Source organism: Lissotriton vulgaris, chromosome 5 (assembly GCF_964263255.1).
Source record: "Lissotriton vulgaris chromosome 5, aLisVul1.2, whole genome shotgun sequence".
Classification (NCBI taxonomy): domain Eukaryota; kingdom Metazoa; phylum Chordata; class Amphibia; order Caudata; family Salamandridae; genus Lissotriton; species Lissotriton vulgaris.
This window is the reverse complement of record NC_141693.1, coordinates 218,030,722-218,046,607: the sequence shown is the minus strand read 5'-3', so window position 1 is coordinate 218,046,607 and position 15,886 is coordinate 218,030,722. Positions and strand designations below refer to the sequence as shown.

The 15,886-nt window shown below is 42.2% G+C and overlaps 1 protein-coding gene across 1 annotated transcript in view; it reads right to left on the bottom strand.

Annotated features, from left to right (window-relative positions):
* The window catches only part of LRSAM1 (leucine rich repeat and sterile alpha motif containing 1), a 331,526-nt gene that overhangs the window by 209,982 nt on the left and 105,658 nt on the right, over positions 1–15,886 (bottom strand). The window contains exons 5-6 of the mRNA XM_086921200.1: positions 11,998–12,075; positions 1,175–1,243 (exon numbers count right to left, since the gene is read on the bottom strand). Coding sequence (XP_086777326.1) covers positions 1,175–1,243; positions 11,998–12,075 — 147 coding nt within the window. The remainder of the gene's footprint in view (positions 1–1,174; positions 1,244–11,997; positions 12,076–15,886) is intronic.

The window sequence follows — 15,886 nt, the reverse complement described above, 5'->3', positions numbered from 1 at the left end:
AAAATGTACATGAAGTGGATCAGGTCATTATTAAATCTACACTCAACCACACCTCATAGTAAGATATGCCTTGAGCTTTCGCTTCACTCTATACCTGTCCTTCATGCGGGAGCTCCCTTAAACTTTGTGACTGATCCTCACCCAGGATAATTCCATAAAATGGCTGATATTCAAGGAACTTAACCCAAGCAGAAGATCATTAAACGAGCCCACCTCACAAAGGTTAAAAAAATAATCATGAAGAATCATTCACCATTTACAGATTTGATAAATTCCCCCCAATCAAAACCCAAAGAACTAATAAAAACGAATCTGAGGAATAGTAGTAAACTAAATGATCATCTCCTCTCAGACCTATAAGCATGTGACCTACACTATTGATTCCTGATGTAATCCTAAGCAAAATTATTTACCTTATTTTCTTAAGACTGCTTGTAAAAGATAGTACCTAAGATTTAATTTATCTTACATTCCAATCTGCACATTTGATGGTGCTTGAAATGTTCAATGTTTATAATTAAATGGTTGTAAATTGTGGGGACTTAAGGGCGACTCGATAGAGCACTTAATTTGTTTATGACTGTCCCTCTTAGGTCTAAGGAGAAAATATTTAAAAGAGGCATTTGTTAAAGCCACTATCCGAATCATAGTTCAGTTTATTATGTATTGATTTGTTGGTAAATTGGTGAAATATTTAGCTCTCATCTATTGTCACAGCTAAAACCTTGAAGTTACATGATTTTATTAGTCTTACAATTTATAAAATGTATGTCTTCTTTTACTCATTTTAAACATTTTAAAGTATTTATGTTTCTGAATTCTTATTGTAAAGAAACTTTTTTTCAATTGCGATAAACTATTTCATACTCATACTCACTGTATTGACTTAGCAATACACCAATTCAACCTGCACATGAAGTGGGGTGCAACATTAAAGATAAGAAAAGAAGCTTTTAGGTGGAATTAAATTGTGCATATAACTTTTAGCCACCAAAAGAGCATTGTAGGATTCTGAGAATTTGGCTTTTAGGAGATGCTTATTAGGTCTATATAATGTGTGAAAGATAGTAAAAGATTCCACTGTCAACTCTCTATTCGGTTGTAGTGTACAAGAATGAGGCAGGTTAATCAAGCAGGAGCAGCAATACAATGACATGAACAGTCACCATTTTACCTGGAGGGATGACAGCTGGCCAACGTCATCTGGAAGGGATGTTATCTGATTGTTGTGAAGATCTAAAACCTGTCAAGAAACGAGTGTGCACTCTTTATAGAGTCCTTGGTCACAAGAAAACTTTATTTTTTGCTGCAGGCAGAATATGATTAGTCACCGAGACAAAACACCAAATCTATTTCCATAATTTTTCATGAATTAACGCGTCATGACACTGGCACAGGTAAATTCCTAAACGAGTGATAAATACTTTAGGGGCTCTGGGTAAATTCTGAATGGACTCCTATATGCTATATGAAAGATCAATACAGCTCTTCATGTCGGACTGTTATAGCACAGCTTCCACCAGATCCCACCATGAATTTTTTGGGATGAAGTTCAAACATGGGGAAGCAGAAAAGGATGGTAAGATAAAGTTGCACTCTTGGTCTATGTATTCCAGCGCTGTTCACAACAACTTGTGTGACTGATCTGCAATACAAGTGCCCCTAGTAAATCTAATTGATTTTTAAATGTTTTATTCATCATAGCAACATTCAAAATCTAAATGCATCGCAAATTGTCCTAATCTAAGGATCTTAAACTCAACAACATGGTTTAATATTCCCCTTCCAACCGAAATAATAACTTTTGGTAGTTGCTTCAATAAGGATCTCAATACTCATTAACATCCTATTATCGGAATCCACTTAAAGAGACAAAGGAATAAGCGATGTAAGGCGGCTAAGGGCAAACAGAAAATGGGCTAAGAAATCACAGCCTTTTCCAACCATCCGTCCTTCTCAGCAACAACAAGCCTAGAAGGAGTATGTTACATACCCTGTAAGCATCTACTCGTAGAGTGTAGTGCTGCAGACTCGCATGCTAAGCATATTCCTGACATCTAGTATTGGGCCCAGACTCTGCAAGTTATTTTTCTGATGGAAGAGTTATGATCAGTGTCATTTCTCCTTACCCTCGAGGCATTGCACATGTTCAACAACTCCTTTGTCAAATAATGTTTTCCCCCCTTGTCATATGCGGAATGAGGCTATAGCATGCGAAATTACAGTTTGTTGTTAAACATGCTGTAATTGTGTGTATTCTTCTCATCATCTAATACCTGCCGGAGAGGCAGGAGGGTGCATGTGAATCTGCAGCACCACATGCTTTGAACACACTTTGAATAGATGCTTACAGGTTAAGTAACATATTCCATTCGCAGACTGCAGATACACATGCTATGTATAGATTGTAAAGCAGTACACCTCTCTGGGTGGCTTTAGGCATGAGATGGTGCGCTTGTTTGAAATAATATTTGAAGGACTGTTTGTCCAACTAGAACTTGTCTTGCTTAACATCCACACAATAGTGTTTTGTAAATGTGTATGGGGTCACCTATGTTGCCGCTTTTCAAATGTCACTGAGGGGAATATTCTCTTAAAAAGATATGGTTGCTTTTTTTCATGTAGAATGAGCCCTTGGCATAGTTGTTAATGTTAGTTTTGCTTTAGCATAACAAACTTGGATACATTTGATAATCCATCTTGCTTTTCCTGATTTTTAAATAGTGTTTCCTTTATGTGGATTTGCAAATGAAACAAACAGTTGGTTTTCCTGAAGGGTTTTGATTGTTCCAAATAGTACAGAAGTGCCCGTTTAACATCAAATCTATGTAAAACACACTCTGCAATCATCTCTGGTTTTAGAAAGAAAACTGGTAACTCTAGAATCTGATTTAAATGGAAAGGTGATATAACTTTAAGTAAGAACTTTGGTTTTGTGTGTGAACACACCTTATATGGGAATGCATGGAAGTATGGTTCTTCAATAGAGAGTGCATGTATTTTGCTAACCCTTCTTAGAGATATTATTGCTACAAGGAAGACCACCTTTCTTGCTAAGAACTGAGTCTGACCCTCCCCAAGGGAAGTAGATATTTCAGTCAGGCTTAGACTTGTACAGCTCAAAATCTTACAGAATATACGTTACTGGGCCTTGTCTGGTCCACATGGGGGGGGGGGGGGGGGGGGGGGGGACTGCAGGAGAAAGTGTGGTCAGGAAGGAACGTTCATGCATATCCTCTGGGAATGTGATCTGGTTCAGAGGTATTGGCACCAGATACATGCAGTAGTAGGCAAAGTGTTGGGATTAGTTATCCGCCCTGAAGCGAAGAGGTGCCTCTTAAATGTATGAAATCCCACGGACAAACAGAATGGGTATGATCTGGGTAACACTAGGTCTCATGGTGGCAAAAAGGAACATTGCTCAGTTATGGGAAGCCGCAAACCCACCATAACAGAATGGAAGAAACACATGAACAGGTGTATGTTTCGGGAGAAGACAGTGTATATTGCGAGGGGTTGCGCCCCAGGAAGTGGTCTCAAATCTGGGGGCATGGAATATGTACCGAGGGAAGATCTGTAGTCCTCGACGTGGCTTTATCGCTGATGACCTGCCCTCGCCATAAATGTTGTATCCCATGTTATTAGTCGCATCCCCCTGGGCACTCATTTGGCTCCTCATAAAGAACTAGGACTCCAAAAATGTATGTGTAGTTGCTTAAATGTTCTTTATTGTTCCACTTATTCTTAGGTTATTAATGAAATGTATTAGTCATTTCATTCGATTTTCACAAGAGTTTCCAAAATCATGTTCTCTTAATGAAACATTATTGCCTTGCTTCGCTCCTGTGCATTTCGGGCTGGGGGACCTTCTTCAGGGACCATCACTACAAATCAAAGAATAATAGCACAAAACATTTATCTATCATCTACTACAATCATAACTATCTGTATTGCTGTCAATAATGATGCAAGCCCTTATGTACCGTGGTGAGCAATTGCAAACTTGTGTTCAAGTGCTTCGTGGTGCCAAACCTATATGTAAAAAAGGTGTGATATTGTGATGTTGCCTGTGCCACTAGTGCTTTTCAAAAACGAATATTTGCTATAACTCGATTTCAAGACTTACATGCTTCCATTTCCGGTTCGTGGTTCTAAAAGATAAGACAACCTCAGAATCAGATATAAAAAACTCCTGAATTAAATATACAAAACTGCCGCTCTCCGGGTCATAACCAGACCCGATACATTGAGGGCCAACTTACTTGAAATAAAGTCTCCTTGTCTCAAGTCATCGTGCCATTGACGTTGACAGCACACCGTTGCGGTTTCCAGCACTCCACATCAAAAATTGAGGCTCGCCTTAGAGACCAGCAATCCTGATCCCCGGGAGCTCATAACTATCTGGATATTACGGGAGATTAAATCCCCTCTACAGCAAGGTTTTCTACCTGCCTGCCGCAATTGGGCTGGTTCTTAAAAGCGCAACCATCTGGCGGCTACGGCGCCGTTTTCCTAGGCTGGAGCAAGCGCCCAAAATTGTTTCGGGCTATTATTACTTTTACCAGGCAAATGTAATTTATTTGGTCCTGATGATGATCCCGAGAATTAATGAGCGATGGGATCGAAACGTCAACACTTGTAAATAGCACCACAGTTTTCCATTGTGTCTAACTTGTGTGGTTTCTATTTCTGGTTAAACTTGCTGCATAATATAATACATGCGAGTGACTACAGCTCAAAGTTTTTGACTGTATTTATGTTTATATGTTTTGTTTGATTAATCTGTAATGTTCTACACACTCCTTTTCCTATATAGGGTACAGGCTTGTGCCCTATCATAGAAACCGTTGTTTCAGAATTATTGACTATATTCTTAACTATTGTTGAATAAAACTCCTCGTCCGGCTGGACTGTAGATTCATATAGTAACCTATTGTGGCCTATATTGTATTTTCGTTTTTCATTCTTCAGTCTGTGAAGGACCATTGTTCCTCTTAATAGAATTGTTACCCGTGGTCCCTAGCCAATTATCGGGTCCCCTTGTCCTTTCTAAATACCTCATCGCTCCAAAGCACCTCCCCTCATGACCTCCTCCTCGGATTCCCTCATTGCCATCCTCCAACACTTCCCTTCATCTCTCCGTAGCCTCTTCCCCTCATGACCTTCCCCTCAGACTTCCTCCCTACCACCCTTCACCAGTGCCCCTCATCGCTCCATAGCCTCTCCCCAATGACCTCCTCCTCAGACTCACCCCCTACCACTCTCCACCAGTGCCCCTTATCACTCTGTAGCTCCTCCCCCCATAACCTCATACTCCCTCCCTACCACCCTCCACCAGGTCACCTCATCAATCCAAAGCCCCTCCCCCACATGACGTCCTCCTCGCATTTCCTCACTGCCACCCTCCACCAGTGCCCCTCATCGCTCCATAGCCTCTCCCTCATGACCTCCTCCTCAGACTCCCTCACAAACAACCTCCATCAGTGCCCCTCATCTCTCCGTAGCTCCACCCCATGATCTCCTCCTCAGATTCCCTCATTGCCACCCTCCACCAGTGCCTATCAGTGCTCCATAGCCCCTCCCCCCATGATGTCCCCCTCGGATTCCCTCATAGCCACCCTCCAACAGTGCCCATCATCTCTCCGCAGCCCCTCTCTCGTATGCATTTTATTTGTTGTCTAGCGCTACTCGTAGTGTAGGGTGTCAGAGTACTTTACATCACCCACACATTATGCAGAGACAATGAATCATACAAGTATGTACATTAGCCTATAGGGATTGTCACGTAAATTAATGAGGATTACCAGGTGTAGGAATCACATGTCATCCATACTGTTGGGCAATATGTTTTAAGAGGGTTAGGTCTGGAGAAGCACAAACACAGGATTTGAAGCATACCCCAGTGGTTGGGTGTTGGCTTTACTGATTAGAATGTATAATGCCCAAAAAAACTCTTCATTTCAACATTAGAATTATGATAGACTGGGAAAATGTGAACTAACTAGCAATAGAAAAAAGAATTATACCATTCTGGTTTGAATGCAGCTCTTAGATGACAGTCCATAGGTCACTGTCCTATGTTAGCATTGTAACTTCTGAACTGCAAGTAATCAAAGGATCTCTGTGACATAGGCAGTAACCCACTGATCTATCCACGTTAACTACAGTTTTTCTGCATTTAAACACTACAAACAGACAAAAGATTTCTCTCCAAGAGGATCATTAATCCCCAGAGTTATCTGGACATTTTAATAGTTGTCATACCTCCTTGGCAGAACAAGTCATGATAATGATACTAACGATTTAAACAAACGATTTAAATAAAATACACAGCACACAAAGTATGGCTTGCTCACAGATGGAAAAAAAACGCAACAATAGCCACACATTCTCTTACCTGCTCTTTACAAACTCTGTCAGAGCCCGATCTGATAAGCAGCTAAAGGGGTCAGGAAAATTAAACTTCATAAACAAACTCCTTGAGAGAGCGCCATGTTGTTTTGAAATTTGTAGGGGTGCACCATATTCTCAAGTAGTCAGCACCCGCATATTTAGAGGACCTACTAATGTAGTATAGCCATATAACATTAGGTTGAGAAACAGCATGATATATGTGTTTATTAATTAGAGATTAATGGGCTTAATCGAAATGCAGTGTTGTCTAATGCAGGAATGTAACCTATGTGAAATGTATTAACAATGATGTGCTTTAGTGAAATAATACATGTGTTTATTAATGAGTAGATTAACATGGAGTTTAATGTGAAGGATTTTCCTTGTAGAATTAACATGCAGGTAATGAAATGTAATGTATTGTTATGTTAGAAATGAGTTTAAAAGTGCAAAGGCCTGGGCCATTGTGAAGCCAGTAGAGGCCTAATTGTATTGTCTTAGTTTAGCTTTAGTCGAGAAGGAATGATTATCTCTCTTCGGGAAAGAAGCTGTCTTCAGCAAAATATTAACTTGTAACTTTGAATGTTTGCAGATATGTTGTCATGTATTCTAGCTTGCAGGTGCAAGGCCACAAGGCTCGTTAGTTAGAAGGGACCGTTGTTTAGGAGTTAGGATAGTGGGCGCGGATGGATGAAGAGCAGCCAGGGAATTTAGCGAACATTTAGCGAGAAGGTGCCTGGGACCCAAGGACACACCAACGGACGCTGGATGGAAAAGTGCCATGCTGGAAAACTCCGAGGATCTTCACCTGCCAGAGGGGCGTACCTCTGGGCGTGTCGATTGATTTTGGGATTTTGTATTAGGGACAGCACCCGAGGGTCGAGAGCAGATTTTGAGAGGGGTTTGACAGAGCAGGATGTAGTAAGCTGTAGAGAGAGCGTCTTGGGAACTTAGGTAGAGTGAGGAGTAGAAGGAGCATCTTAGAACGAGCTTGATGGTAGATTATTGGCTTAGCAAGTTGCGATTGTACTTCTTTGGAAGTCTTCACCGCTGACACCTTTATTCTTGTCTGATGGGAATGTTATGGAGGGATGTCACTTTAGAATAGCATAGGGACAGACTAATCGTTTCTTTTTTTTCCCTTTTGTAAATGTAGTCTAAACTCCAAGCTGGGGCTGTTCTTGGTTGCCTAATGTTACTCGATTTGACTTTGCTTTTTATCCTGAGTCGTTTAAGGATCTTGCGTAGGATTATGTTTGTATTAGTGCCAGTTTACTTTTTCAACCTTTTATTGAGAGTTTGTATGTTCAACTATTTTTGGCTTTGTAATAAATCTTTAAAAATTTCAGTGGTAGTCAGTGGTCCTTTGAGTTCATTTGGATTTATGTGGAAGCGATTTAAAGTTATCAATGCAAGACCTTCCTTTAGACTTCTAGAACAGGGAAAAAGTTTGATCGACCGGGTTTGGGGTTCTAGAGATGGTTACGAAAATCTAGATTAAAACCCCAGCTTTCTCATCCTCTTCACCAGCGCTGAAAAGAATGAAATATCCACGCAGCAGGACGGTACACAAATCCAGTGCCAACAAAAGGATTTGTCACCTTTGCAATGCCCCTATTGTACCTGCACGAGTGGGCAGGGACAAAACCCACTTAATAGGAGATGCAGATACGTGATTGGGGGAGCGAGCCCAGGCCCAATCACGCAACTCCTAAAGAAAGAAGGAAAATAACGTTCAGAGAACGTTTTAAATTGCAGTGGCCATTTTCTGTTGGCCTTGCTGATGTCACTGCCTGGGCCAAGTTTCATGTTTGGGTGGGCCAGGCAAGTTTTTGGGTGGGTCTGGCCCACCCGGCCCACCCTCTAGAACCGGGCCTGCCTCCTACCGGAGCACTTGCTTCGCTAGCCACGTCACTGTCGTGCAAGAACTCTACCTCGGCCGCCAGTTACCTTGCTGTGTGCCTTGCACCGATCTCCATGGGTCCGAAGTGTATTTTTGTTTATGAGCAAAGCGCAAGCTACGCACTAGTCTTTGTGCTCTGGATAAAGGCAAAAATTACACGCTTCATTTATGTTGGAGTGTGAGTATTTGGCCTGCACTAAGTGCACAGTCAGAAGAAGTCCTTCTTTGTCTAAATCACTCGGACATCGCCATTTTCGGCAGGTGTGTGTACTGGTTACCGGGCAGTCGGTCCCTAGTGCCTAGGATTCTTGGGTGTCATCGACTGGATATCAGGTCAAATGTTTTTCTTTACCGTAGGCCGTGTGGGCGTCGAATGCTGCAGAGTTCTGATGCAGTCCATCCAAACCTGATGGCGGAAAAAAACTTTCTAACAAAGGAGCCGCAGAACATTAGCACTACCTCAAGAGCGAGTAGAAATAACGTACGGCACCAATCATAAAACTTCCTTGAGAAAAAAAACTTGCAGAGCCCAGGCCCAACACTAGATGGCAGGAGTATGCATATAATGTGTATCTGCAGCCAACACATGCTACAAATAAGCCTATCCCTAGAACTGTGCTAATGAGACACTTCCACGGAGTGTATACTAAGTGTGATCTAACACCATCACTGCATGCTCTCTCAATGCCACCTTGCACCATGCCACTTTTTAGGTCTCGCTGGAGTAGCATCCGAAGGATGCGTCCAGCTAGAGATGTATAGCCGTCCGTCTCGGGGGAATTAGGGACAGGAGGGTGGCACGCGCTTCTGCTGCTGGATTTGCCTGCGTTAACGCGCACGTCGGTTCCGTCCACATTCTCAGCAATTCCCGCGCCGTGCACATCCCCGGGCTCCGATTTCTTGAAGTTCGCACACATACACACATGCGTGCGCCTACACACACAGACAGACACTCGCTCGCTCACACACACACCCTCCCCCCCACAGTCATCGGCCTCTTTTAAACACACACGCACACATGCATACACACACGCATACACACAGACTCCAAGACACATGCACACATACAGAGCCCCCCGCCGCCACACGCGCACACACACACACATGCCCCCCGCCCTCGCAGCTCAGCAAAGGCCCCCACGGTACTCGTCTCTAGCTCTCCATGCGAGGGCTCGTTGCAGGCGGTGGCAGTCTCTTCCTTCGGTGCGGGGCTCTCTCACCTCACGGGAGCCCCGCTAGCGCCAGCCGTCCTTCTCCTCCTGCCCACACGTCCCAGTGCTGGGTAGGCTCCCGCCTGGGCTTCCGGTGTGTCTTGACGTCCCGCCCCCGGCCTGCCTGACTTCCGCCCGGGATTGTGCACGCCACGCTAGTTTATTTTTTCCTGCTTTCCCTGCCGGTCTGTTCTAGTGATAAGTGTCTTGTGTTCTGAGCATACGAGGTAAAATTACCTTCGTTTTATTTGTTAAAACGGCAAACTCGTTTTTTATAGGGATCGTCTAGTTGCATTTCCTTTCCATCAGTAGAACCTATAGCTCATCCATTGTCTTGTTATCTTCCCGCTTATCCCTTTCTCTCTTCTATGTCCGTCTTTTTCTAAGCGTCTGTCCAGTCTGACTGCCTCTTTACGCAAATATTTTCTTCTTTCTGCTTGCTTTCCCCTTCTCCCTCTAGCTCTTGCTTGTCTCCCACTCCTCTCTGCCCTGTTCGTTCCGCTTCTGTGCTGTCTTCCCTTCAATACCTTTGCATTCACTGCCATTCTATCTGCCTGTACTTCTTTCCCTCTGTTCTGATCTGTTCGCAATCTGCCTTTCTATAAACCCCTCAGTATCGGGGTGTGCGTGTGCCTGTGCCTGTTTTTAACTTTAAGCCTGACTTTTTGCACTTGAATGGCTACATGCCTCTCTCCAAACCCACCCTCCCTCTCGCTCCCTTTCACTCCCTCTCACTCTCTGTGCCCACTTCTCTCCATCCCTGTCTATCGCATCTATTCCTGTCAATTTTCAGCCTCTGCCTCCCACGAGCATAGCCTTCCCTTCCTCCTCTTCTCTGCTGGGTCACTCCATCACTCTATCTGACCTGCTTGAGTGCATCCCTCATGTCTCTCCTTTGATGTGTCTCGGCCCTTTTTGTGGCTGCTGTGGCCCACCTCCCAGTGTGTCCCTCCCACCCCTGCTTGCCAGTCTTTCTCTCACTCTAGTTTTGCATGGCTCCCTAACTGCCTGTTTCTCTTCTCCTGCCTCCACCTTCTTCCTGTCTCCCCCTCCTCCGTCCCTATTTTCAAAGTAACACATAGTAATCACCAGGGAAACAGTCACTTGTCGCTTCAGAGCCCCCACATTCTAGAAATCTCACCACACACTGGAAGGGAGCAGGCTCTGGGGTCATCGGTCTAAAGCACTTTTGTAGTAAAAACATTATTCCACACAAACTGTCATCCAGAGACCCAGTACCCCTGATACTCTCCTGCAGCACTCTCACCACAGTGAGACTCGTGTGAAACCAATGACGTGTCAGAGGGAGAATGACACCAAAGGATGAAAGGCAGAGGCTGCCCAGCAGAGATTTGAACATATAATCTGCAGAGAAACACACACACACACACACACCTACACACACACACACACGTACATACATACACACACACACATACATACACACACACACATACATACACACACATACATACAAACACACACAAACAAACCCAAACACATAAACACGCACACACACATACATATATGCACACGCACGCATGCACACAAAGTCACTGAAAAAAAGGACCAATTAACACTAGGTATCAATTACATTAAACAATGTTCCATGTGTAGCGCTTAACACAAAAACGAATGAATAGCCCCTGACAACTATCCAACACTGCCAGCTCTTTCCTGTATACCCGACCATATTGTATAATGCTATTAAAACAGAGACTTTTTAGGTCGATCCTGAGCAGCGCATGTGCTGGTCTTCGAAGCACGCTGTATTCAGGTATGGACTTGCTAAGATAAGCTTGCAGTTTTGTCCTATCGCTGAAGGTTGGTAGGTTGGGGAAGAAGTGTCTGGGGCGTCCTTTAAACAAGCATTTGCAATGCAATAGGTCTCACTTTTGCGAGAGTTTAAGCTATTAGCATTGTAAATGACAATGCCTTTTATTTAGGTTTTAAAAGCAAAAACATAAATAAAGGGCATTGCCATTTACAATGCCAATAGCTCTAAATTTAATAATGAGACCTATTGCATTGCAAATGCTTGTTTGGAACATCTTGTCACTTTTAAGGGACATAGGAATCACTCCGATATAAACAAATTGCATGGGGTGGAGTGCTGATGTTTCTCATAGGCCTCCATCTCTGTATTCACAGGCACTTGGTACGAGTCATAAATGGCAACCCGCCTTATTCATATTAATCAGGCAGAATTATCCAACAACTACTGAATGCTCATTTTGCTATGCAACTGATCTGTATATTAATTGCAGGTTAAAATGTAGTCCATGTCACAAAGCAGTGGGTTTGAAAAAAACACAGACTGCTATATAACATGCATAAAAAGTACATTGGGCCACATCTGCTAACTAAACGGAAATTATTTCTATGCCACTCAAATGGGAAAACGGTAGAAATATTGCTTTGCAGCAGTTGATATTCGAGGTTGAACAATGTTCACACTCTTTTGCAAACAGTACTGGTAGAGATGGTTACCTTTAATGTTGCGAGATCCAAAACATGGCAGGATTTGGGTACGAGACATGAAAGATAGTTTGTGTGAACAATCAACACCTGCAGAGATAAAAGTTACAATATGAATATACCAATGAGCAAGAAATATCACAGCAACACAAACTCATATCGGTTTCTTTTACGTAAGGCAGAATTGTGTCCATGACATTCAATCTGTAAAGGTTTACTGCAAATGTAGATTTTCCAGTAGTTCACTGTTAACAGTGAAGGGCTAGAATCTCCATTCTAGTTTGTGTAAGGCTAAAATTGTTTTTGGATGTGATGTCTCAATCTGGACTGTTTTAAATCGGAAGTTCATGTTTTTATGGGCTACATTTGTCCACTAAAGTTTGATTAAATGATTCTGCTAGTGAGAAGGCACTAATTAGCAACTAATAGGTATGAAAACCCAGACTTCAAAAATGGCCATCCTTCCTCATTTAAAAGGCTGCTACCACTATAGTTTTTGCATTTGATCAACACACCTTTGACATCTATAACCTCTGTCCTTTGGTTCACTTGTGTCGGGATGGAAGGAGCGACTTCAAGGGCTAAGTGGCTGGCTCCCAGTTAGGCTTCAGGACCAGTAAAAGCCAAAGAGACTTACACTCCACGAGAGCTCAACTGATCAGGAACAACTACCCATCGCTGGATGCCAAGTGTCTGTTGGGAGACCGAATCTTGACCCTCACGAGGAGCCCTCAAATCTGTTGAGCCCGTGACCAACGTCACAGTGTACAGTGGTCCCCCAAAGAGAAATATTACTCACCTGTAAAGAACCACTGAGACCGCTGTAAGAGGAAGACCTGCTGACCAGTGGCAACTGGACCTGCATCGGACTCCCTGGTGCATTGTGGGAGATCGTATTCCGAGGCTGGAGACGACCCATGAAGTATATGGACCCCAGGGTGACCCCAAGAAAACTCAACGCATCTCTTCTTTATCTTTAGCATCTCAGCATACTCAGTCATCAGAAAAGACACTGTGGAACCGAACACTGCTGGAAGCGACAGGTAACTGCCTGCCTGGACCTAAGTAGTCTCTGTGACTGGCCCCCACCCCATTGTGGTCCATCCAAGTTAAGAGAAGTAGGTACACCAGCCAGTTGGATAAGAAAAATGCTTAACCGATTACATCTTATTGCCTTCTTAAAAAAAGAATTCACCTTTAAAAATCATCTCTCTCGTTCTGGTGTCTATTTCAAGATAAAAATACACCTTATTTTTGTACATTTATGCCGGATTTTTATTGTGTTGTGTTTCATATCCATTAACTATTTTGGTACATCTAAATGCCTTACACATGCTCCTTTGACCAAGCCTGACTGCTCTGTGCCACAAACTTTACTGATAGCTGAGATAAGGGATTTATTAAAGAAACCTAACTGAACCTAATAAAGATTGTGACATTACTGCATGGTGAGTTCTCACAATGACACTGCATAATAATCCATTTCCCTACAATCTCAAAGCAGATGCCACAAATATCCAACTCTGGAGCCAAGTGCAACATATGTCAAGAGTGTCAGTGAACCAGGTTGAGTAAGATAGTAAAAGTCCAGCTATGATTAAGTTTGCAATGTCTCATGGGTTTGATAACTTTCTCCACTACCTCTTAATCAACATGTTCTCTCTTTCCACTTCATCTGGCTCAGGATATTCTCTCCCTGCCTTATCAAACACAGCGTTGGCAGGACCTCACCATCAGCAATCCTCACAAAATCAGATGGTGTGGCTATAGCTGACAAAATGTAGGGCTATAAGCTCTGGGTGCAGGGGTACCATGAAGTAGAGTCAAGGAGGCATGAGTAATACCAGGGTGGGCACACCGAATAAAGGAAAACTAGCTGAAAGCTGGAGATGCTGATCTTTTCATTCAGAAACCTTACCGTTCGCGATCATCCACCGTAAGTGGAATTGATGCATCTTTTCCCAGACCCGAAAAGCAAAATCTGATGCCTGAAGATGGCACTTGGTAGAATGCAGTTGTTTCTAAGTCACTGGAAATATTTTAAATGGATTCCATCACAGCTGGGGATTTGGCTCTCTAGGTCCAAGGTGGGCAAATGTTCCTGCTTTAAGTAAATGGGTATGTAATAACCATAAAATCAGCAGTGTCCCATCAGAAAAGCAAGTTTCATCCCCGAAACCAAGTATCTGTTGTTGGCTAGAATAGCAGGTTAAGTAATATATGACCTTAACATTTAGAAATATTTAAACATTCACTGAAATATATATGCACCCCTTCATCTTTTGTTATTTGTCAAGTATATGTGCACCTTTCTCTTTAATTACTTGTATCTATTCCATTATCTTTTAAGGACCTTTTTTCCTTTCCACAACAACAACGTGCACCTAAGGGTTGGAATATATGATAGTCTGCAGGTAAACAAAGAACTGAGGATTCCAACACATAAATCCATGCACCATTAAATAATTAAATTTCACTCTGCTTAGAAATACATGTATTATGGAACAACGTTATTTCCTTTATTTGGTGATACCTTCTGTTGTATTCCATTCCACCCATTGTCAGTATCTTACATTGAATCTAATTTGAGATTTGTATGTTCATTCTAGTGTGATATGCTTCTTGCCAAGGTCTTCCTCTTGTTATCTTTCTTCCAATGTGAGTTTGTTTACCTAAGTATCTGTTAATGTTACTAGAGATCATAAATATTACCAAACCTTTGCATTAATAATCATGTATTTTAGTGATGTGGCAGCATTTCTCTGGACTTAGTTACATCATTTTGTGAGCATTTTGCTGACTCTTAAAACAGAAAGGTACCCTTTTAGCAATAAACTGCACATATGAAATTGTTTGAGGGTCCTGCTCAGGAGTGACAAAACTGTTTAGATTTACATAATACAGACTTCTGCCTAATTTCCACGCATTTTTGATTTGTTGCATGCCATTTCTTGTTTTTCCTTTTAGATCAGTGTGATGGATCTGGTTGCCGGTGCTTGAGTGTATGTGCACGGTCTTGGTCTTCAGGGATGTTTGCAACACTCCTTTATGTAGTCATCATGTTTATGGAAGTAATGTTTTTGCAGTTCCTTTCAATTCAGGTTTTGTAGTTTTTATGTTACTCTTACTTGTTCTTTGTTTTTTTGACAAAGAGTAGCAAATATGATCTTTTTTGGAGTGCTAATGAATAAAACAAATGTGTGTCACACTATGATCTGGTGAAGAGGACTCATCTTTAATTTATGGTGTTATAGTCCATGTTGTGTGTTTGTTCATATTTTACTTTACTAATAATTTACCCAGGAAACATATTACTATTCCTGGCGTTCAAAATACGTGTATCTTCAAGTGTGCCGTCTGCCTACTGGGGCGCTCGCAGCTAGTGAAATATTGTTTTTTCATGCTGAAAAATTAGAGGTTATAAATGTGTACGTTTCACAAAGATGCTCCTTTTATGTACTCAATTTCATGATTAGTTCTGATTTCCTTTTTAGAAACTGGGTTTCTAAGTTGCTTCCACAAGTCTAATGTCCATATTTACGAGACTGCCTATTTGAACTGGTATTCCATACGATGTACTTATCTGAACTCTTTAGCAAGGCAACTCTACATGCCTCATAACTTTTCTCCTTCTCCAGCAGGATTCCAGGAAGACAGCCTATTTCTACTCAATTAGGGTGTGCATGGGCCCCGAGAGTCAACACACAAGGTTATAACAAAATTGTAAAGCGGGCATTCAAAATGTGTGTACTTTCAGAAACCCAAAATAAATTAAAAGCTGCTAAATGAATGATAAATCATGCAGCATCAGGGCACTTATAGCTCATATTATTACCTTTTGTGCTGGGGCACTGAAGTTGCTGTTCTGTATAACCCATGTAGATGATTTCAAAATTAATAA